We start from the raw sequence: 24,259 nt of genomic DNA, 5'->3' as shown, positions 1-24,259 counted from the left end.
CCCTCCAAGTCCCTCTGTCAGCTTCTATGGGCCCTTAAATCTGCTGCAAGTGTTTGACACTCTTTCTTCAACTTCCTCTAGGCCAGAGAGACAAGGGGAGAGGTTAGATGTCAGAGCACAGAACTTGGGGAGCTGGGGAGCTGGGAAGACGAGGTAGAGGTGGATGGCAGGGTAGATGGAATTAACCAGAACCCTGTGTGTCTGGCAACTGGCAGATTCTTGTGGTAAGATAAGTGGAACTCTCTGCAAGGTAATTATTAGAGAGCATAAATTCCCCAGATAACCTGTCCTGAGAAGAGATATTGATGGCTGTGGGGCATGTGCTAGAGGCCGCCCTCCCTCCACTGATATTGACTCCTGTCCCCCACCTCTTCCTTCCCCCTCCTCTTTCTTCTTTTTTGCCTTTCCTCTGATCAGCTGCCTGTCCGGCCTTCCTCCCCTACAGGCCTCGATCTACAGCTCAAGTTGGCTCTTCCGGACCCTTCTTTTCACTCGCTTCTTGGCTCTCCAAATGATGGAGGTCCCAGAGCATAGCACACCCACCTGCGCCTTTGCACTTAGCAGGATTGGTGGGAGAGGCGCAGAGGTGCAGCCCTGTGGGGAAGAGTTTCGAAGAACAGAAGGAAGAGCCTAGCTTCCCCTGTGTCCAGGTCCCCAGAATGAGTGCTTACTGGGTTCTGTTGGGTCAGCGTCAGGCTCCAGGAAGGGCCAAGCCCATACCTGGTCCTGGAGATGAAGAGGAGGAAAGTCGGGGGCTCAGCACAGCAGGCAGGTAGTAGGCACCTGTTGGCAAGTCTCCTGCTCATATATAGCACTTTCCAAAGCCCCTTCTTTTCTCCAAGTCTGTGGGCCTCTCAGGGAGCTCACACTTTGGCTGACATTCTCTAAGTATTTGTTTAACAACCATAAAGAGAGCCAGAAGCCTGATGGGGCACAACTAGAGGAGGGCAAGTCTCTTCTGTGTTGTCCTGAGTTACTCAGTTCTGGTCCCAGGCCTGCACCCCAACTCTTGACCCAACTGGATGTGGCTTCTTAGAAACCCATTTACTGCCTTCACTGACCATGTTTGGGGTGGAGGGGCCCTTACCTCTCTCTGACCCCCAACAGCTTATCAGTAGAGTGACTTTATCATTTACCAGCCAAGCAAGGGCACTTTTGAGAGGTAAAGCAGGAGTTATTAATAATGATGCCTGCACCTTGATGTGAACTGGGACTGTGCCATGCAAAACGGTGCTATTTATCAAAGTTCTCTGCCTGAGATAATGCTGATAAATATAAGCTTCTCTAACTTCCATAATTCTGATGATGTTTTAATCGTGGTGATATTGGACTCCGGGTGCTGTGTGGCCGGCTTGCCTCATCCCTTGATATGGCTCTGTGCATATTTCCGTCATTTGGAAGATGTGAAGGTAATTGTCTCCATTTAAGAGATGGGAGCCTGGGGCCCAGAGGGGTGGAGAGACTTGCTGAAGTTCCACAGTGACCAAGTTCTAACTTTGACTTGGAACTGAGGTCCACCCATGATTCCCACAAGGGCCTATCAGGGGCCAAGCCCCATCCCTCCACTCCAGGGCATGGTAGCATGTCCTTACCAAGTAGCCAAGGGCTGGGATGCATCTGTGAACCTTATGCTACCTCTGATTACATTCTGAAGAGGAGACAGGGGATGAGGGGGACAGGGGGGCAGTGGGAGCAGAAGAAGCCTGAACAAGAGCCTCTCCTGTGCCTCATGGTTCCTAATAATGTTACTTGGAGCGAGAGGCCACGGAGGACTTCGGCACTATCCTGTTTGACAGGGGGCACCCCAGGGAGGGGACAATGCTTTCAATGTCCCCATTTTCACTCAACAGGAGGCAACGAGGCCTCTGCCACTGTAGGAATCATGTTTCGCCTGTTGGCCAACAGCGTTTTCTAATAAAAAAGGGCTTTCGAGAGAGGCTAGAAGAAAAAGTAATTTCCAGTGATGAGTTTTGCATGCTGTAGTTAACAATAATTATTAAATAGGTAGGGTGAGCTAGTGCTTGTTTTCCTTATTATTAACTGTATTTATGGGTTTTTATTAAGTTGTACCAAGCTGGGATAATTGGGAAACGCTCTACTTGAGCTGTGGGACTCTCAGCCTCCCATTCTATTTTCTTTCCTTCCAAGGGCGGAGTCTTTTCATCATTTAAGACTTAGGTTGTAAACCAGGGGTTGGGAAACTTTTTTTTTTTCTGTAAAGGTCCAGAAGGCTTCGCGGGCCCCGCAGTCACTGTTGGAACTCCTTGGTGTTACCACTCAGCGTCAAAGCAGCCCAGACCACATGTGAATGAATGCGCATGGCCGTCTTCCAATGCAACCTTATTTATAGGAATTTGTGGGGGCTACATGTGGCCCAGGGGCTGTCATTTGCAAGCCCCTGCTATAAACAGTGGAGAATTCCTGGGACTCGGAGCCCAGATAGTGAGGCTCTAATCTCAGCCCTGCCCCGGTGTGACTGGAGGAAATTACTTCACCTCTCTGGTTATTGGTTTTCCTTGCAGTGCAACGAACTGAACGCATCTCATTAGACAATCTTTTACACTCTGGGATTCTTATGGTAATCTGGCATTTTCCTTTTTGTCCCTTCAGGCAATGTTCGGAGAGCCACAGGGCCTCTCAAAGCCCATTACCCTTGTTCACCTTCGGGATGGATTTGGTTTCTAAACCACAAAATAACGTTTTGTGTTTCTCTGATGGTATCTTTTCAGGCAGCTCCATAACCAACCTACTTCTTGAGTTACTAAGAGGTGGCTCTGTGACAGGCTCTGTGACTAACAGTGCCTCTGGAACTGTTTGGCAGTTTGGGAAACTGAGGCACAAAAAAAGAGAAATGGATAAGAGTGCCCAACAAATTTGGTGATGCTCTTGGAGAAACCTGGTATCTCGAAAAAACAAAGCAAAACAAAACAACTCCCCCCCACCCCCTCCAACCAACAAGTGTAGTTCAGGTTATTCCTGTTTTGGAGGCTCAACTCTTGGTGAAGGGGCAGCAGTTGCCGTGAGAGGATGCTAGGGTCATGGCCAAGGACAAGGTTCTGGAACGAAATTGCTGGGGCTTTTATCTTCACAGCGCCACCGAACACCCTCAGCAAATCACTGAAAACTCTCTCTGCCTCAGTTTCCTAATCTGTGAAATCAGGGGGAATAAGATGGGGTTGTGTGAGGATGAAACAAGATCACCTGTCAGGTGCTTAGAATGGTACCTGGCACATATAGTAAGTGCTCAATAAATGGCAGCCATTTTTGTTATTTATCACCATCTTGTCACCCTTCTAGAAATATGTCGAGAATGTTTCTTCCTCATTTTGATACCTGACTCATCTTCAACTTTCGGATTGGAGGTGTGGGCTGATGTGTACATCAAGTGACTCTCAGTGAGGTGGAAGGACTGGGGGAAGAAGACAGTGAAGGGGAAAGGTATGGGGATGGAGGGAGGGAACTTGGGAAATAGCTCCATGAGGAAAGGAGGGTCAGATCTTAAATACAGTCACATCCCCTTATATTATTGGACTGGGAAGAAAGATACACTTCCCTTCATCAGTACTGAGGTTCTGTATCCTTATCCCGGGATGTAGAGGTTACATGGGCAGATTTAGGTATTTCTAGGTTGACTTACCTTTTGGTTTTGGTCTTGTTAGTTTCCCAGAATATTTCAATCTTTTCTGCCAGAGAACTTAAATTTGGTGACATGTCCAGCCTCATGGTCAACCTGGCTTTGTTCTGTCCTTATTAAAAGGTTTACAAGCATGTGGCTCAGAAAACAGCAGGCCTGATGTGGTTTACTCAGAGGGCTGCCAGGAGAAATCGGGGTGACTGTCAACCTCGTGGCAGGTTAAATGAGACTCGGTGCTTCTTTGTTTGGCTTGATGTCCCTCAGAAGGGCAGCCTGGAGATCGTTTGGTCTGCAGGGCGTTTGCTTCTGCTGGCTGATTTTAACCAACTCTGACAGGAGGGCAGAGGCCCCCAAGCGAGGTCAGGACCACAAATCCCATCCCAGCAGGTGCATGATGGGGAGACAGCGCCCTCCGGATGACCTTCAAGTTCCCATTGATTTCCCGTCAAGCAGTGCTTCCCCACCCCCACCCTGCTCCTGCCCCTGCCCAGAGGCTCAGGGCTCTGGAAGAGGACATGGATCAGTTCTCTGGAAAAGAACATGCAGAGGAGGTTAATTTAGAGACAGGCCCATTCAGGACACTGGAATAGGTACATTAGGGACCATCTTCTGGCACTACTAGTTTACAGTGCCAGCATTAGACCTGGGATGTTCTTTTTGGGCATGGAAAAGGACTGATGTCATGAAGGGCATCATTTATCCTCTTCGCCACACTTCTCTCCAGGTTGTACAGTGCACAGGTGGCATTGTTGGGTCATGAGCTCGATTCAAGCATGGATAGTAGAGTGGGCTCCTAAGCCACTGATGAGTGTGTTGGGCAGGGGGGATCAGAAGTGAGAAGGTGGTGGGTAGTGTCACTCTCATTCCCTGTGCTGGGGGCCTCCCCTTAGCACTGACCTTCTTGTCCTCTGGAAGACCTGTCTTCCATCCCATTCAAGCTGTCTCTTGCAGGTAGCCTGGATCTTTGACTTATTTTGTTATATGAGTTATATGTCAAGCGATTTCCTATGTGCTGAATGCTGTGTTAGGTTCAGAAAGTGGTAGACAAGAGAAATGATGACCCTGCTCTCATGGAGTTCATAATGGACAATCAGCAGGCAAAGAGAAAAACAGAAAATGTTTAATAGTGGTATGATGAAAAACAATAGAATGGGGCATTAGCAAGGACTAGGGCAGGAGTGGAGTAAGGTGGGCTACCTTAGGGTGGGTCAAAGAAGACTCTTCTAAGGAGAAGCTAGCCATGAGAAGATCTGGGGGAACTGTATGCCAGAAAAAGGGAATAGCATATGCAAAGGTCCTGAGGTGAGATGATTCTGGTATATTACAGGGACATAGAGAAGTATAGTGAGGATGAGGTTGAGTAGGCAAGGGGACAGGAGACAAGGGGAAGTAGGAAAGGTGGGCATAGCCAGAGGGTCTGGGGGCCTGTAGCCATGGGAAGGAGTTTGGATTTAATTTTGAGTGCAGCGAAAGCCATTGGAGGGATTTAAGGAGGAGAATGTCAAGATCTGATTTCCATTTTAAAAAGATCACTTGTACTGCTGCATTGAGAATTGACTACAGAAGATGTGTTCTTTGTGGCTGTGTTTTAAATGCCAGGCCAATATTCTTTTTATCAGGGAGAGCAGTCTTGAGGCCCTTGTATTCCAGCAGTGAAGATGGGGTCTGAGGATGTGTTTGTCCAAGAATTGTCTCTAATCGATGGTCTGCTTCTACCGGCGGGCACACCCACGGGACTGCATACTAGTGCCCAGCTCATAGCTGGGGTTTCAGAGAGGACTCAGTCTATGAACCAATGCAACTAAAAATCCTTTCTCAATCAATGAAGTTTCTGTGATGAGTGTGTGTTTTCTTTCTAGGTGTGCTTCACCCTAAGATAAAGCAGTCTTTAGCCCCCCCCCCACCCCCCCACTTTTGAAAGTTGGTTGCATTCTACACATACTTTAGCCTCCAGAGGAGAGATTTATTTTGTCATGTCTGGATGCCATTTGGAAGGCAAGCCTTGGATACAAGAACAGCTACAATCTTCTTCCTCCCAGGAGGGTCCCCCTTTCCTAGCCCCCCCCCATATACCCATTATTTACTGGAAGCAATCATCCTTTCCCTCTCCTGACTCCAGTCTCTTGTCCTTGGCAGCCCCTTGACTTTGACCCTGAGTTGTGTATGTCATCAGAACACCCAGTGGCAGCTCGAAAATCATGGCCAGGTTCAATATAAATTCCGTCTTGCTTAGGCAGCTTTGCATAATAAGTCCCTGAAAAGTCTTCACCGGAGTAGATGCCGGAAAAGGGATTTATTGGGTCTAGCAGGCCTGAACATCAGACTGCCTGGCCTTTAAGTCATGAGAGAAGTTTCAGGGTTCAAATTCTTCATCTGACTTGGCTTTTGGGAGGCAGTACCCCGACCCCCGGGGTGGCTTTCTGGCCTGTGGTGAAGGTCAGAGTTACTGCTAGAGTGAGCAGTCAGAGAATGCCAGGATCTCAGATCTTCTCCATACTGCCTTAAAGCAGCCCTCTTGGATGTTTTGTTAGCAACGCGGATTTTGGTGGGACTAGTCTGCTACAGGTTAGTTCTGCTAGATTGACCCACGCCAGCTGCCAGAGAAAACATTTCAGGAGCAAACCCAGCTGAGTTAAGGTCAGTTAACTGGACTCTCCTCCTCTGCCATTAGAACATGGCCAAGGAACATCACAAGTCTCTCTTGTTCTTCCCCTTGCTTTGGGGGTTGGGAGCCATCGTTAGGCCAGTGGGTCTCATATCTTTCAGAATCACTGGGGGAGGGGGAGAATCTGTCAAAAACACAGATGTCTGGATCACATGCCAGACCTCCAGAATCTGAAGTTCACAGCCTCTCCCACCCACACCGGTTCTGACACAAACCAAAGTTTGAAAGCCACTCCTTAGATCATTCTTCTGGAGAGTGGGGTGATGGCATTCTTGATAAGCACCAAAGGCTCATTTCCTGCATCAGCAGAGGAAGAGCTTGTCGTCTTGGGGGTGGTCTGGTGACAGCCCAGTGTTCAGGGAGCTTGTGAAGTTTAGAGAAGGGGGAGAGTAGTTCTGTGTCTTGCAGAGTCGCACGAATATTGTCGATGGAGAAATTAAAATCTTGGGAGCTGAGGTGATTTATTTTTTTAGATGATTGGGAAAATTCAGTAAGATTTAAACCTGTAGGATATCTGCTTTCAGATGCCTAAGCCTGGGCTCTGGAGAAGCCGGATACCTTCAGGCTCACTTCATATGCTATGGAGAAAGAGTGTCCCAAGTGTCTCTCGGCTCTGAAGCTTCCATTAGGATGGTCTGACATTTCAACCAAGCTTTATCACGCACTTCTACAGTCCCAGCACTGTGCTTGGCTGGGTAGCATGGAAATATAGAACTCTTAGTTCCTGTCTTCAAGAGGCTTATAATCTAGTTGGCTGGAGAGACATAAAGAGGGTGGTACAGACTGGCCAACCAAGGCTGAGAATCAGGGAGCCCTGAGAAGGCAGAGAGCAAGTGCTATTGGCAGGGACAGCTGGGGAAGGCTTCCTGGAAGAGGCAGGCCCTTCAGCCAGCCCTTGAACAGATTCAGATGAGCCAGGCTTGGGGGCAAGAGGCAAGAAGTTTAGGTGGGAGGAAGGACCTGAGTAAAGTATTTTGTTGGGGTCCAAGGGTAGGGCTGTCTGATTCATATACAGGAAGATCAGATGAGGATTGATTGATTGATTGATTGATTGATTCATTCATTCATTCATCGTTCAACCCAACATGGCAAGCTCTGTGTTGGCTTTGGGGATAGAGCAGCAAATGAGCCAGGTGCTGTTTATGTACCTGGGGCAGACTTTGGGCTGCTGGGATCATCATGCAAAAGCTACTGAGCGCTCCTTGTTGCCTGAGGTCTTGGGTCAGAGGTTTGGGTTGGCACTTACCAGCCTCAATGACACTGCAGCAGCGAGTGTGGTGTGTGTGTCACATGGAGGGCATCAATCTGCTGACACAGACGGTGTGTCACAAAGTGGCAGAAAATGCTGCTCTTTGGGGGAAGGAGAAGGAACCACCATGAAAGGCATTTCCCTCTGTGTGTCAGATGTTTGTTCTCATTTCATTCTCTCACAGACCTGAAGTAGGTGTTGTGGTAAGTAGAGCTGAGTCTTGGGGAGGGTAAGTGACTTGATCTGGGGTTGTAGCCAGCCAGCCATGGAGCTGGACTCAGATCTGCCTGATTCCAAGTCTCTTCTCTTTCTGTTCTACCCCAAGCCCTCAGCAATCCAAGGGCCGTCATCCTCTAGAGGAACTTGGGCACCATTGGGAGCCATCTTGGCTTCCATCCTGAGGAGTGAAAGAAAAAACTGGGCTCCAGGGATATTTCTTTTTGTCAGGATGGGTAGGTAAGAGAAGAGCGGCTGTGATTATAGACGGGGGCCACCACCTGGGAGCCAGGGGACGAGGACTCAATGGGAGTGGTTGCCGACATTCTCTCAAAAGTTTTTGTAGACAGCCATGCAGCCTAAATCACAACCTATACGTGCAACAAACTCTGAAGACTGCAGACTCTGAAGACTCTTCTAATATAAACACCTACCATGGGTACATGAGTTGTTGAGAGCGATTCATCTGTGTGCTGGGCTCTGTACTGGACACTGGGGATACGTTAGGAAAAAGGCTGGACTTGCAGGGTTACTGGGTTACACCACCCCAGGGGGTGCCGCTCACATTGCAGTTTACATGAATGGTGCCCCTGGGCTGGTGGCTGTGTGCAGTGGCCCTGCAGATGGTCTCTGCCCTCATAGACTTTATAGTCTTGTAAAGATGACAAGTATTAAACATTGAATTGAATTGAAATTAACATTATGAATAGTATTATCATTGCCGTCTTTGTTGGGAGAGGACAGAATGAGGGAAGAAGAGGACTGGAATCTTGCACTCACCATCCTCTGCAGGCCTTTCCTATTTATTTTTTATTTTTTAAAAATGTTTATTCATTTTTCAGAAACAGAGTGCAAGTGGGGGAGGGGCAGAGAGAGAGGGAGACACGGAATCCAAAGCGGGCTCCAGGTTCTGAGTTGTCAGCACAGAGCTCGATGCGGGGCTCGAACTCAGGAACCACAAGATCATGACCTGAGCTGAAGTCAGCCGCTTAACTGACGAGCCACCCAGGTGTCCCAGGCCTTTCCTATTTTAAATATCAGAAACACTTAGCTTGGGCTGCTAGAGCAGGATACCATAAACTGAGTGGCTTAAACAACAGATACTTATTTCCCACAGTTCTGGAGGCCGGGAAGTCTGAGATTAGGGTGTCTTCTTGCTGTGTGCTTTCATGGCAGGGAGAAAAAGAGAAAGAGAGAGGTCATTCTCTTGTCTCTTCTTATATAGGGGCACTAATCCTATCATGAGGGCTCCATCCTCACTAGCTAATTACCTCCCCAAAGCCCCATATCCAGATACCAGAACATCGTGTGTGTGCATGTTGGGGGGGTGTTAGGGCTTCAACACATGGATTTCAGGGGAAACAATTCAGTCCACTGTAAACGCTAAAACCTGGCTTTCTTTGAAGGACAGCTTTAGGCACAGTGAAACGATGCGGAAAATGAAAAGGTTGCTCCACCTTGCCAAATATTGCCCCCTGCTTGCTAGTTACTATAAAATGCTACGTAAGGAGTGCCTGGGTGGCTTAGTCGGTTAAGCGTCCGACTTTCGCTTAGGTCATGATCTCGCGTTTCGTGGGTTCGAGCCCCGCGTCGGGCTCTGTGCTGACTGCCAGCTCAGAGCCTGGAGCCCATTTCAGAGTCTGTGTCTCCCTCTCTCTCTGACCCTCCCCTGCTCATGCTGTCTCTCTCTCTCCTAGAAATAAATAAAAATATTAAAAAAAAAAATGCTACGTAAATGGGAGATGGTATAAATGGGAGATGGTTTTCCACGGTGCAGTTAGAGTTAAATATATTTAAATGCAAACAGGAGGAAGTTAGCATATTGGTGTAGATGAGCCTTAATGTGTATTTGTGGGTGGTGGTGGAAGTGTGGGCAGCTGGGTGAGACAGCAGGAAATCCAGGTGCCCACAGAGAAGAGGAGGGGCCGATGGGGGGAAGGAGGGGCCAGAAATCCTGCCACAGGCTAGGGCTTCTTGTTATCTCTGCTTATCTCTGTTTATGTGCACACATAGCAATGATGGGCCAAGGTCCTGTTTTTACTGTCAAAGGGGACTGGTGGATGGCAGCGGGGATGGAAAGAAGGGGCAACCTCCTGAGAAAAGCAAGAACCCAATGCCAGATGGGATGAAGGAAAGGAAAAGGCCAAGGACACCTTGCTAGGGAGAGATAAGAGCAGTGTTCCCTCACTGCGGTCTCCCCGCACCCTCCCAACCCAGAGGAATGGTGACTCTGGAGAGGGAGCAGGCTTCTGGCAGGAGATGAGGGATTTGCTTTTGGACACGTGTTTGAGCTATGGCAGGACACCTGTTCCTAGGTCAGAACACAGGAGCAGAGGGACAGTGAAGTGGGAGGGGCCCCAGGTATCTGGGTTGGAGGGTTGGATCTGAGAGTCAGCTCAGGACAGTGGACACGGAATCTAAGTGAACAGGCATGGTCTTGAGAGAGAGACAGAGGTGGGGGTATGAGGAAGAAAAGAAGCAGAGGGTCTTGGAGGGGCTCTGAAACTCACATTTGGAGCCTGGTTGACAGTGATTTTGGAGAAGTCTTATTTTGACCCCTCTGAATCCTGTTTGGTTCCCTGGAATCCATTTTCCCACAGATGTGCTCAAGGAGGGTCAGTGGAAAGCTCAGAGAGCTGAGTCTCCCTTACTCCAGATTTGATCACGAAGGGATCTCCCCCCTTCCGGTGGTCCCCAGGACTGGGCACCCAGCGCTTCTTCAAGCCATAGTCTGTGGGGGGCTCCTGCTCTGGCGGAGAGCCCAGCAATTTGTTCCCCTTGCCTTTCCTGCTTCGGATTGCAGCCTTGGGTAGCCCGAAGTAGGCTGTTGATGAGACCATCATTCTACTCTGCCTTGTGCCAGCTCCTTCCAGCCCAAGACATCTATCATCACATGGCAATCCAGCCCCCTTGGTTCGATGCAGACAGGTGATGGCCAAGGCTGGGCTGTGCCTGACCCAGCCTGGGGCACGATGGTCACCACTCCACAAAATGAGTCATTCCCTGGCAGCCTTTCCCTGCTTCCTCTGCCCCTCCAACTTGAATGCAAATGTCACCCCCTGGGATCCTATCATCGTGAGATTTTTTTTTTTTTTTTTAAGAAATCCCATATTGAAAAGGACATTTGTCCTCTCTCCTGTTTAAATTGCTTTCCACGGGTTAGGGAGACCTGTCCATCGATTTTCTTCTAGAGAGCAGAACGAGCCCTGTGAAGATTTTGGCTAATTAACTTTTGGAGAAGTGCTGCTTGAATTTATCAAAAAGGTTGAAGTCTCTGTTCTCCTCCTACATCTTGAAAAAGGCTTTAAACTTTTGTTTCCAAATCTCTGCCAATGCCTGGTCTGTTTAAAAGTGAGTTCCCTGGAGACGGTGGCGGAGAGGGTGTTAGATGTCACATTTTTGCAGGTTCAATCTGTAATATAGCTGTTCCAGTCCGAAGAAGGTTTTTTTTCTGTTTACATAAGAGAGGTATCGTTCACACCAAGATTACATTTAAAAATACACATTTCCCCCCCAGCATGCCTGTTACTAATAGCATTGCATGTTACGGAAAGTGGAAAGTATTTAAGATGAAATTAATTTTCGCCCAGCGCACCACTTTGTTTGACTTTCTCGTTCCATTTGGTGTGGGGCACGGACTTGGCCAAACTCACTTTCCCTTCCAGCAACTTCGCTTTCTTGTTCCTCTCTTTGGGATTGAAATTGTTGGAAGCCAGTTATGAGCGTCTCAGGAAAAGTCTAATTTGAGATCCTGCTGTAGTTTCCTTTTATGCTGGCTCCCAGAGTTTGTTTTGAAAACGGAAACCTTCTTCTCGGCAGCCGATGAGTTTGTAGTGTGCCATTTTCTTTTTCTTATGGCTTCTCCTACAGCAGAATTTCTGGGATTGGGATAGTTAACATCTCTTTTGGCCATCTGTCAAAAGATCGTGGGAAAACAGATTTCTGTTTCTCACATTGGACACCTCTCTGTTATGTGCCCGAGTCAGTTCTCATCAATGTGGCATGGCTGGTCGCTGTTTCATGAAGAAGCTGGAGCATCCGGGACACCCTGGACGGGCTGTGTGTCACCTTACCTGGGCTGAGCTGCCTGTGAAAGTTCTGGCACACTGAGCTAGTTGCCTTAGCAGTGGAGGCATTTAAGCTGGTGGGACACAGATGTGAATGCTTTGTAGGAAATGGTTCTTTATTTTTGATCAATCTCATGATCCTTGTTACCATCTTTGATTACATCAGCTCATGTTCCGTTTTATAGCATTTTAATGGGCTTCCATCCCCCCAATTCATTTCCAGCTGTGTGGCTATTATAATTTGATTACAGTTTGGTTTTGCAACTGCTAGGATACTTTCTGAGCACATTATGCCTTCCTTGTGAAACTGAAGATGTTCAGAGGGGGAAAAGGAGCAAGGGACTTTTTTTTTTTTTTTTAGGAGATATGTCAATAAGTAATTTCTAAAAGATGGCTCAGAAACTTCAATGGTTGTATCTTCCCGGAATAAGAAATTTGCTTTAAACCCTTTGGTAGACCCTGACCCACTGACTTTTTAAAAAAGACTATAGAAAAATCCCTCTAAAATTTTGCTTTCTTTAGTCCTCTAAATATTTTGGTTAAGAAATATATTATGCTTAACTTAGATACTTTCTCACCCCAATTTTGGCCTCTTCAAATCTACACAGAACCAAAACAAAGGGACATTCATGATGTTGCTTCAAAATGAGCTACTTGGTTCTTCTTTCTGGCCTCACAATCCCTCTGGCTCCTCCCCTTCCTGACGTTCCCTCCCCTCCCCACACAGAAGTGCAAGTCTACCTGGCACAGGTTATGTTATTACATTTGTATTTTCTTGAGTCATTTATTAACCTCCCACATGGGCCTGTCTTTGATTCGGTAGGTATTTGATCTCACTGATTTTTTTTCCCTTTACATTGATCAGTTTTGCCAATGTTATATTTTTGGTCTTTGAAAGGGTATTATCTTAAAATTAGTAGCATCACCACATGTACAAGGACAATAAAGATTCAGGAACATAAAATTTGCTGTCAGATCACTACTCCAACAAACCAGAAAGGTCTTACTATTTGTGTTTTAGACCCCAGGGATTGAATTAGCTTGACTTCAAAATGCAACTACTATTATAGATTCTTCCTTTGCTTTCAGTTAGGAAGTTATTTTTTCTTTAAGTGTGTGGTTTTTAAAGATTGGTACATGCCCCCTTTCACCTCCTTTCTCCATAATAGCTCTACTTTTATGAGATATTTCCTGTGTCCTTCTAGTCTGTGTTTATGTGGGGTGTTTCTCTTCTATTGTGATGGAAATCTGTGCCTCCGTGCTTTGGGGTTCGGGTTCACTCTAAGAGGGCCTTTGCTGGCAATTGCTGAGAACAAAGTGTGGCTAATGGAGGATCTTAGGAAGAAGGCTCTAGAAGCCTGAGGTCCTGGTAGATCCCATGTAGAAGATTGTTCTAGAACCACCTCTAGAGTGGGACCTCATGCTTCCTAGAATGGGGACTTGTCACTTTTACTAGTGGTTTATTGAGGGGCCCTAGGCTCTTGCTTAAAGGGGACTCTAAATTCTCTGGTGGATTTGGTATGGGAAATAGAACCTAGATGAGACCTCCTAAGTTGGGTTCTACCCCTTGCTACTCATTGCCTTGGTCTTCAGATCTGCAAAATCTTCCCGGGGAGGTAGGTGGGTATCATCCCTTATCCTCTGGGTATGTTTCTGTTTTCCCTGGTCTCATTCCTCCTCCTCCTCCTCTCTCTCTCCTCCCGACAGGCTCGGGGACCAGTTCTACAAGGAAGCCATCGAGCACTGCCGGAGCTATAACTCGAGGCTGTGTGCAGAGCGCAGCGTGCGTCTCCCTTTCCTGGACTCGCAGACCGGGGTGGCCCAGAACAACTGCTACATCTGGATGGAGAAGAGGCACCGCGGCCCAGGTGAGCCATGCCACCCTGGCACTGGCGCATATTCTGGCTTCTAGTCTGGATGGAGGAGGACCAGACATCATCCGGGTATCTCCGCAGTGCAGCTGGGGAAGGGCAAGCTATACTGCAGGCTGGGATACTCTCAAGGAACTCAACCACTTTTCTAGCTCTTGAGACATGTCCCAAGGATGATGGGGGAGGGGTGCCATGAAGCCACGTTGGCGGGGAAGGTGGGGGAAGGGGAGCAGAGTGAAAGAACTCAGGATTTAGCCCCAAAAAAGGGAAGGTTGAGGACATGGTATCCATCTCATCCTTTGCCCTTTTTGTAGTTCAGTGGTTATAAGCTGGAAATCTGACGTCAGATCTGGATTTGGAGGCTTGGTTTGATCATCAAACCTCTCTCCCTCAGGTTCCTCACCTGTGAAATGGGAATAATAATAGTTTTCACTTTAGAGTTTTGTCAGGACTGAATGGAAATATTCATTAAAAAATGTATGAGTCAGCCATAGGAACTATGTACTCCAAAAATGCTGGCTATTATCATTGATATTACTATTATTATTATTTATTATTATTATGATACTAGTCTTCTAGGCTCCAGAGAACACAATAAAGACCAATGGGTGGAGATTGGGGGGAGGGGAGCAGCCAAGGGAGTGCAGTTTTCTGGCTCTCTATGGGTCTATTTTAAAAAGTTTTTATGATGAAAAACTTCAAACCCATACAAAAGTGGAGAGATTAGTAAAATGAATGTCCATATTTTTATCACCCAGTGTCAACAATAATCAACTCATGGCCAGTCTTGTTTCATTTATACTCACCTCCCACTTTCCTTCTTGACCCTAGGTTATTTTGAAGCAAATCCAAGGCAACATTTTATTTCATCTGTAAATTTTTCAGTATGTATCTCTCTAAATGGCAAGGACATAAACAGACATACCCACAATGGTTATCAAAGCTCAAAGGTAGCAATAAGACTTTAACAGAATCAAACATTGGTTCAACATTTATTTCTCTCTGATAGTTGAAATCAGAATCCAAATTGGAACCCTGCATTGCAATTGGCCGATGTATTTCTTAAATCTCTTTAAATGTTGGCATGTGTCTGTCTGTTTGTCTCTCTCTCTCCCTTGCATGTTGTTTATGGAAGAAACTGAGTTGTTTGCACTGGAGGGTTTTTAGAGTCTGGATTTTCAGATTGCATCCCCCATAGTGTTATTCTTGGGAATTGGTTGTTAAGACTAGAGACCTGAGTAGATTCAGGTTCAGCTTTTTTGGGCAAGAACCACTCCTAAGTGGGTGGTGTGTTTTTCCATCAGGAGGCTCATGTTATCTGGTTATCTCTCTTTTACTGGTGTTAGCAACCTTTGATGGTAGTTGCCTAGATCCTTTATTCTGGTAAGGGCTGCAAAAAAGGTGACATTTAATTTAAGGCTGTCACTAATTTTTCATTTATTAGCTCTGTAACCTCTATAAAGTGAAAGATCTCCTCATTAAAATTTTGGATATTGTGAGGTATAGTTCACACATGACAGGAAGGATAAATAATTTTGTCCCTTTATTTACCAGTTGATTTTATTTTTCATCATGATAAGTATACTCCTTAATCTCCATCCCCCGTTTCACCCCTCTCCCCTCCACTCAACCTCCCCTTTGCTCACCATCAGTTTGTTCTGTATTGTTTTGTTTTTTTTAATGTTTTATTTATTTCTAGGAGAGAGAGAGAGAGAGAGAGACAGCGTGAGCAGGGGAGGGTCAGAGAGAGAGGGAGTCACAGACTGAAGCAGGCTCCAGGCTCTGAGCTGGCAGTCAGCACAGAGCCTGACGCGGGGCTCGAACCCACGAACCGCTAGATCATGACCTAAGCGAAAGTCGGACGCTTAACCGACTAAGCCACCCAGGAGCCCCATGTTCTGTATTGTTGAGACTCTGTTTCTTGGTTTCTCTCTCTTTCTCTTTTCCTTTGTTCGTTTGCTTTGTTTCATAAATTTCACATATGAGTGAGGTCATACAGTATTTGTCTTTCTTGACTGACTTATTTTGCTTAGCGTTATACTCTCCAGCTCTATGCATGTTGTTGCAAATGGAAGGATTTCATTCTTTTTTATGGCCAAATAATATCCCATTGTGTATATATATCTCAACTTCTCTACTTAGTCATCTATTGAGAGACACTTGGACTGCTCCTGTAATTTAGCTATTCTATTTAAATAATGTATTCACCAGTTTTCAAAATAAAGAGTTGGTTCCCTAGTATTTACCAAGGATGATTAAATAAAGTTGCTATTTTGTTGAGTACCATCATGATTTGACAGATTTAAACACCACCGAAACATTTTAATCCATTGCAGCTGTTATTCTTATTGTTGCTTAAATTGTTCCATCTTTGGCTCATAGTGGTTTGGGCCAGTGCTGGGGTTTGGGCCAGAGTTTCTGATGGCTTCCTTGATATCCTAATATTAAGACAAATGTTTTAGGCTTATTTTGTACACCTCCTGACCAGACCTGGAATTAGCTATTTCTCTAAGAAATCCTATTGCCTTTTTGTAGGAAATGTTATTTGAAGATCATAATCTGATGGTGCTCATTGTTCCTGGGTTGTTCATTGTTTCTAGAACTTTTTAGTGAGCAGATCTAAGAAATATGATTTCTTTTTTTAAAGAGAAAATATATTATGAACGTATATTTCCCATTCAATTTTATAGAATTTTTACTTAACTATCTTTCATTTAATATAATTTATTGTCAAACTGGTTTCCATACAACACCCAGTGCTCATCCCAACAAGTGCCCTTCTCAATGCCCATCACCCACTTTCCCCTCTTCCCCCAACCCCCAATCAACCCTCAGTTTGTTCTTAGTATTTAAGAGTCTTTTATGGTTTGCCTCCCTCCCTCTTTTACTTAACTATCTTAATTGTGTTTCTCCTTTCTCCAACTCCAAAAAAAATCCTGGCTTTTAATGATGCTGACATAATTACTTATTTGCTTCCCTTCACCCCCCACATACACACAAGTATCAAATAAAATTAGACTTCCAACAGTACAGTTACTGAAAATGTTTTAAGGTTTTACTTCTTCTTATTTTATTTTTTGCAATAGACAATAGGCATTGTCTATTAAGGATGTAGAGTGAAACTACTATGTTTTAAGGTCAATTGAAATAGTTCCTCTGAGTGGCTGTGCCACTAACTGAATACACAGTTGGATTTGTTTCATTTTGCTTTCACTTATTAGGTAATTCTTTTTTTTTTTTTTCAAATTTCATATAATTTCTTTGTCTTTTTAAAAATAATTTTTATTTTGAAATAATTACAGATCCACAGGAAGTTGTAAACATAGTGCAAAAGGATCCCCCAAATCCTCCACCCAATTTCTCCCAATGGATACATCTTACATAATCATAGCACAATCTGGAAACCAAGAAGTTGACATTGGTAAAATGTGTGTGTGTGGTTCTATGCCATTTTATCACATATAGATTTGTGAAACAACCATTATAATCAGGATATAAAACTGTTCCATCACCACAAACATCTACCTCGTACTACCCCCTTATAATCATACTCTCCAGCCCCTCTCATCATTTCAATATCTTTACTCTCCTCCATGTATAACACAGTATCTTAAACATTTCCTTGGCACACATTGAAAAACCCACATCAGACAGTATTATAAGTTTTGCTTCAGGCCTGAAACCAATATTATACTACACGTTAACTAACTAGATTAAAAGAAACAAAAACAAACTTGAGACAAGAAAATTTTTTTTGCGTCGACTATCAAACTTAGAAAAATTGTCTATTATATTTACTCATATTTTTATTCTTTTGTTGTTCTTTTTTCCTTCCTGAAGTTCCAAGATGCCTTCTTTTATACTTTCTTTCTGATTAAGTACTTCTTTAGCTATTATTTTAAAGTAGGTCTACTGGTAACAACTTCTCATACGTTTTCTTTCTTCTCGGAATGTCTTGATTTTTTTTCCTTCATTCCTTTTTTTAAAATTTTTTTTTTTATTTATTTGTAGGAGAGAGAGAGAGAGACAGTGTGAGCAGGGGAGGGTCAGAGAGAGAGGGAGACACAGACTCTGAAATAGGCTCCAGGCTCTGAGCTGGCAGTCAGCACAGAGCCCGATGCGGGGCTCAAACCCACGAACCGCGAGATCATGACCTAAGCGAAAGTCGGACGCTTAACCGACTAAGCCACCCAGGCGCCCCTTTTTTCCTTCATTCCTAAAGGATATTTTTGCTGGATATAAAATTCTGGGTTGATAAATCCTTTTATTTTAGCAATTGAAAAATGTTTTGTATCTCTTTTTGGAGTGTGATGAGGTTTGTGAGGAGACATTTGCTGTCATTCTTTTCCTTTATAAGTGAGGTGTTGGGGCACTTGAGTGGTTCAGTTGGTTGAGTATCTGACTTTGGCTCAGGTCATGATCTCGTGGTTCTTGAGTCTGAATCCCACATCAGACTTCCTGCTGTCAGCACAGAGCCTGCTTAAGGTCCTCTGTCCTACTCTCTCTCTGCCCCTCCCTTGCTTGCACTCTCTCTCTCAAAAATAAATATTCATAAGTGAGGTGTCATTTCTCTCTCACTACTTTCAAGACGTAGTTTTCGAAAATCTGATTTTGATATGTTTTGGTATATATTTGTTTGAGTTTACCTGTTCTGGAATTCACTCAGCTTCTGGAATCTGTAGGTTTATATCTTTGGCCAAAATTAGGAAAATTTAAGATATTATTTTTTTGAATACATGTTCAGCCATACTCTGTTTCCCTTATCCTTCTGGAACTCTACTAACACAAATTTTAGATTTTTTTGCTGTAGCCCTAAGTCCCTCAGGCTCTGGTTTTATTTATTTCTTTTTTGTTCGTTTGTTTTTGTTTTGTTTTGTTTTTCTCTCTTTTGCTCCGATTGGATTATTTTTCTCTCTCTTCTAGTTTACTACTGCTTTCTTCTATCCTCTGCATTTGTTATGCTGTTTTATTGTGTTTTCCAGGCTTACAATTTCCATTTGGTTCTTTATATTTTCCATTTCCTTGCTGAGACTTTATATTTTTTCATTTTTTTAAGTATTCATGATTATTTGTTGAAACATGTTTATGACACCTCCTTCAAAATCCTTGTCAGGTAGTTCTAATATCTGCATTGATATCTGTTGTCTTTTTTTTCTCATTCAAGTTGAGAGTTTCCTGGTTCTTCAGATGAATGATTTTGATCGAATCCTGGACATTTTGGCCATGATGTTATGAGACTCTATATGTTCTTTGGTAAAATGTTCAAATTTTTTATCCATTTAAAAATTGTTTTTTTGTGGTGCCTGTGGGGCTCAGGTAGTTAAGCATCTGACTTTGGCCCAAGTCATGATCTCATGGTCCCATGAGTTTGAGCCCCATGTTGGGCTCTATTCTGTCAGTTCAGAGCTGGCGCCTGCTTCGGATTCGGTGTCTCCCTCTCTTTCCGCTCCTCCCCCACTCACACTCTGTCTCCCAAAAAAATGAATAAATGTTTAATTTTTTTAAATGTTTTATTTATTTCTAGGAGAGAGAGAGAGAGACAGCGTGAGCAGGGGAGGGTCAGAGAGAGAGGGAGTCACAGACTGAAACAGGCTCCAGGCTCTGAGCTGGCAGTCAGCACAGAGCCCGACGTGGGGCTCGAACCCACGAACCGTGAGATCATGACCTAAGCGAAAGTCGGACGCTTAACTGACTAAGCCACCCAGGTGCTCCAATAAATGTTTAAAAAACTTAAAAAAATTGAAAAATAAAAATTGGGTTTTAAAAAAAAATTGAAATTTATTTGACATACATCATTGTGGAAATTTAAGGTGTATAGCGTATTAAATTTATACATTTATATATTGTGATATGATTGCCATTGTAGTGATAATTACCAGCTCTATCATATTACATAACAATCCTTTTTTTTAGTAGTTGGAATAATTGAGTTCTAGTCTCTTAGAAAGTTTGGTGATTATAATACAGTATTGTCTATGTTCACCAAAATATGTGTAAGATCTCTGGGGAATTGTTTTTGTATTATTACATTTTGATAGTCCTTTATATATTCTAGATTCAAGACCTTTATTTGATATATGCTTTGCAAATATTTTCTCCCAGTTTTTGGTTTGCATTTTCATTATCTTTTTTTTTTTTTTTTTTTTACTTTATTTATATTGAGAGAGAGTGAGAGAGAGCAAGTGTTGGGGAGGGGCAGAGAGAGAGAGAGACAATACAAAGCAGGCTTCATGCTGTCAGTGCAGAGCCCAATGAGGGTTCGAACTCATGAACCATGAGATCATGACCTGAGATGAAATCAAGAGTCTGTCTGACCGAGCCACCCCAGCATCTCTTTTGTCATTATCATAATAGTATCTTTCAAAAAGCAGATATTTTAAATTTTGATTAAGTCCAATTTATCAATTTGTTATTTAATGAATTGAGATTTTGTTGTTGTGTGTAAGAAATTGTTGCTTAATCCAATGTCAAGCAATTTTTTTTTCCCTAGAAGTTTAATAATTATAGGTTTTATACTTAGGTCTATGATCCATTTTGAATTAATTTTAAAATATTGTATGAAGTACAGATTAAAGTTTATCTTTTCGCAGATAGCTATCCAATTGTTCCAGCATAATTTGTTGAAAAGATGAGCCTTTCTCAACTGAATTGCTTTTGTACCTTTGTTAAAAATTAAATGTTCATATGTATGTAGTTCTATTTCTGGATGTTCAGTTTTGTTTCGTTGGTTTGTCTGCCTTCACACTAATATCATACTGTCTGGATTATTGTATTTTTGCAATGCATTTTGAAATCAGGTACTGTTAGCCCTTTAAGTTTGTTTTTCTTTTTCTAAGATATTTTGGCTATTTTAGTACTTTGCATTTCCATATGAATTTTACAGTCTGTCCAGTTTTACGAATACTCTGCTGGGATTTTGATTAAAATTATGTGTAACCTATAGGTCAATTTTGTGTGAATTTAACAACTCTCAATACTAAGTTTTCCAATCCCTGAATATAATACCTCTCTATTTGTTATCTTCTTTAATGTTTCCCATTGATGATTTTTAGTTTTTTGTGTACAGATATTTCACATTTTTTTCAGATTTCTCGCTAAGGACTTAATATTTTTGATACTATTGTAAATGGATTTAAAAAAAATTAGTTTCTGATTATTCTCTGTTAGTTTACAGAAATATAAAAAAAATGTATGTTCATTCTGTATCCGGAAACTTTGTTATACTCATTTATTCTACTAGCTTTCTGTAGATTCCACAGCATTTTGGCATTTTCTACAGAGTTGATTGTTGTTAGTGAAAAATAAAACTTTTCTTTCCTTTTTTTTTTTTTTAAAGTTTATGTATTTATTTTGAGAGAGAAGGAAAGAGAGCAAGAGTGGCAGAGGGTCAGAGAAAAAGGGAGAGAGACTCCCAAGCAGGCTCTACACTGTTAGTGCAGAGCCTGATGCAGGGCTCAACCTCACAAACAGTGAGGTCATGACCTGGGCCACAATCAAGAGTTGGATGCTTTAAGTTTTTTTTTTTTTTAAGTGTTTTATTTATTTCTGAGAGAGAGAGAGAGAGAGAGAGAGAGACAGCATGAGCAGGGGAGGGTCAGAGAGAGAGGGAGACACAGAATCTGAAGCAGGCTCCAGGCTCTGAGCTAGCTGTCAGCACAGAGCCTGATGTGGGACTTGAACCCACGATCCATGAGATCATGACCTGAGCCAAGTTGGTCGCTCAACTGACTGAGCCACTCAGGCACCCCAAGTGTTGAATGCTTAATCGACTAAGCCACCCAGGTGTCTCAACTTCTCTTTTCAGTGTATAGATGACTTTTATTTATTTTACTTGCCTGTTTCACTGAGTAGAATGGCCAGTGTAACATTAAGAAAAAGTGGTTAGAGTGAACGTCCGTATGTTGTTCCTGATTTTAGGAAAAACCATTCATTTTTTTTTTTATTATTGAATATGATGTTAGCTTGGACATCTTGCAGTTGCTTTTTATTAGCAACTTATTTCTACTCTGGGAATTTTAAATCAGGAACTAATGTTGGATTCTATTAACTGATTTTTCTGAGTCTATTGAGATGTTCATGTGATTTTTCTTTTGTGGTTTGTTAACATGATGAGTTACATTGATTGATATTTGAATGTTAAGCTAACATTGCATTCCGAGGATAAACCCCACTTTGTGATGGTATATTATTCTTTTTATATATCATCAGATTCATTTCGCTAAAGTTCTAGTAGAGGTTTTATATCCATGTTTATGGGAGATATTTGTCTATAGTTTTCTTGTGTCTGTGTCTGGTTTGGTCTCAGGGTGAGGTTGGCCTCTTATAATGAATTAGAAAGTATTTCTTTTCAGTTTTCTGGAAGAGTTTATGCAGAATTGGTATTTTTTTCCTTAAATGTTTTGTAGCATTTACCAGTGAATTTATCTGTGCCTGGCAATTTCTTTGTAGGAATGTTTTTAACTACAAATTTGATTTCTTTAATAGAAAATTCAGGTTATTCATTTCATATTGAATGAGCCTTGGTAGTTTGTGACTTCAAGGATATGTCCATTTCATCTAAGTTGGCCAAAATTGGTTGCACAAAGTTGTTTATAGCATTGGTATATTATCCTTTTAATGTGCATAGAAACTTGTGGTATATATTCTCTTCTATTCCTTATATTGGTAATTTGAATTTTCTTTTTCACCTAATCATTCTAACTGGAGGTTTATCAATTTTATTGATCTCAAAGAATTAGCTTGTGATATAATGGATATTTTCCTTTTTTCTATTTTATGGTTTCTGCTTTGATATTTATTTTTCCTTTCTTCTACTTATTTTGGATTTAATTTACTTTTCTATTTCTTCTATTATTTCTTGAGGTAGAAATTGAGATCATTGATTTGAGACTTCTCTTCTTTCCTTCTATACGTGTCTTCTAACATAGTTTATTCCCAAATGTAAGTACTGTCTTAGCCTCATTTCACCAGTGTTGATTTTGTATTTTCATTGTCATTCAAATAAAAGTATCTTCTAATTTGTCTTCTGAGTTCTTCTTTTACCTAAGAATTATTTAGGAGTATGTTATTTCCAAACATTTGGGGGATTTCCCAAATATATAACCTGTTAGTTGTTTCTAATTCCATATAGTCAGAACATACTTTGTGTAACTTAAATCCTGTAAAACTTACTGAGACTTGTATGGTTCAGAATACAGCCTATCTTGGATAAATTTTCTCTTTGGTCTGAAAAAGAATGTGTATTTGGTGGTTGGAATGTTCTAGACATATCAATTAAGTCAAGTTGGTTGATAGTATTCCTCAAATCTTCATCATTACAGATTTTTCCATGTTTTTTTTTCTAAAAATTATCAAGAGAGAGTATTGAAATTTCTGACTATAATTGTGAATTTGTTTATTTATCTTTACAATTGCATTAGTTTTTCCTTCATATATTTTGAAGCTGTGTTATTAAGGGCATACTCGTTTAGGATTGTTATGTCCTCTTGGTAAATTGATCCATTATCATTATGTAATGACCTTCTTTATCTCTACTAATATTCTTTACTATGAAATGTGCTTCCTGCGATATTAATATAACCACTCTAGCTTTCTTTCAATTAATGTTATCATTGTGTATCTTTTTCCATTCCTTTACTTTTACATATTTGTATTTTATGTTAAAAGTAGATATTTTTTGTAGGCACATATAATTGTGTCTTACTTTTTAAATGCAATCTGACAGTGTGTGTGTGTTTTTAAAATTAGGGTATTTAGACTATTTACATTTAATGTGATTATTATTATAGTAAGGTTTAAATCCATCATTTTGCTATTTGTTCCCTATTTATCTATCTGTTCCCTTTCCTCTCATTTTCTTCCTTTTTGGGGTTAAATTTTTTATGATTCCATTTTATTTCCTTTGTTGGCTTAATAACTCTTTATTTGGTTATTTTAGTGATTGCTTAATGTTTGTAGTCTGCATCTTTAATTACAGTTTGCCTCCAGGTGATATTTTACTGCTTCATGAATAGTATAAAAACTCTACAACAGTATCCAATAAACAGAATAATGCTATCCACAAAGACATCCAGTAGAACCGTAGAACCGTAGAAATGCTACCTGACATGGCAAAAGGAATTTTGCTGATGTGATTAAGTGAAGGACCTTTAGATGGGAGATTATTATTATCCATATGGTCTCAATGTAATCATAAGGGTCTTTATAAAGGAAAGGCAACAGATCAGAGTCAGAGCAGGAGATGTGACAACAGATTCAGAGGTCAAAGTGATGCCTTTGAGAAAGAAGCCATAAATAAGCCAAAGGATATGTATGGGTGGCCTCTAGAAGCCAGAGAAGGCAAAAAAAAAAAAAAAAAAAAAAAAAAAAAAAAGGAAAACAGTGCTGTCAGCAACGTGTTGCGTCCTGATAAGACCCATTTCAGACTTATGAGCTATTAAACAGTAAGATGATAAATTTGTGGTACAGCACTACATTTGTGGTAATTTGTTATGGAAGCCATACAAGATGAATATATCCTATTAGGCAACTTATAAAACCTCTCTAAAACCTTACCTG

General features: G+C 42.2%; 1 protein-coding gene across 7 annotated transcripts in view; it reads left to right on the top strand.

Annotated features, from left to right (window-relative positions):
- The window catches only part of DPF3 (double PHD fingers 3), a 255,832-nt gene that overhangs the window by 91,370 nt on the left and 140,203 nt on the right, over positions 1 to 24,259 (top strand). For 6 of the 7 annotated variants that reach the window (XR_005525989.1, XM_039219939.1, XM_039219940.1 and 3 more), the window contains exon 2: positions 13,539 to 13,699. Coding sequence is in view for 6 of the 7 variants with exons in the window: in XM_039219939.1 (XP_039075870.1) it covers positions 13,539 to 13,699 (161 nt within the window). In the remaining variant the exon portion in view is untranslated. Of the gene's footprint in view, positions 1 to 3,360; positions 3,439 to 13,538; positions 13,700 to 24,259 lie in introns of those variants that run through there. The other variant, XM_039219942.1, reaches the window with a different exon arrangement.

This window comes from Hyaena hyaena, unplaced genomic scaffold (genome assembly GCF_003009895.1).
Source record: "Hyaena hyaena isolate Hyena2069 unplaced genomic scaffold, ASM300989v1 scaffold_851, whole genome shotgun sequence".
Taxonomy (NCBI): Eukaryota; Metazoa; Chordata; class Mammalia; order Carnivora; family Hyaenidae; genus Hyaena; species Hyaena hyaena.
The sequence above is the reverse complement of the archived record's forward strand: the minus strand, read 5'-3'. Positions and strand labels throughout refer to the sequence as shown.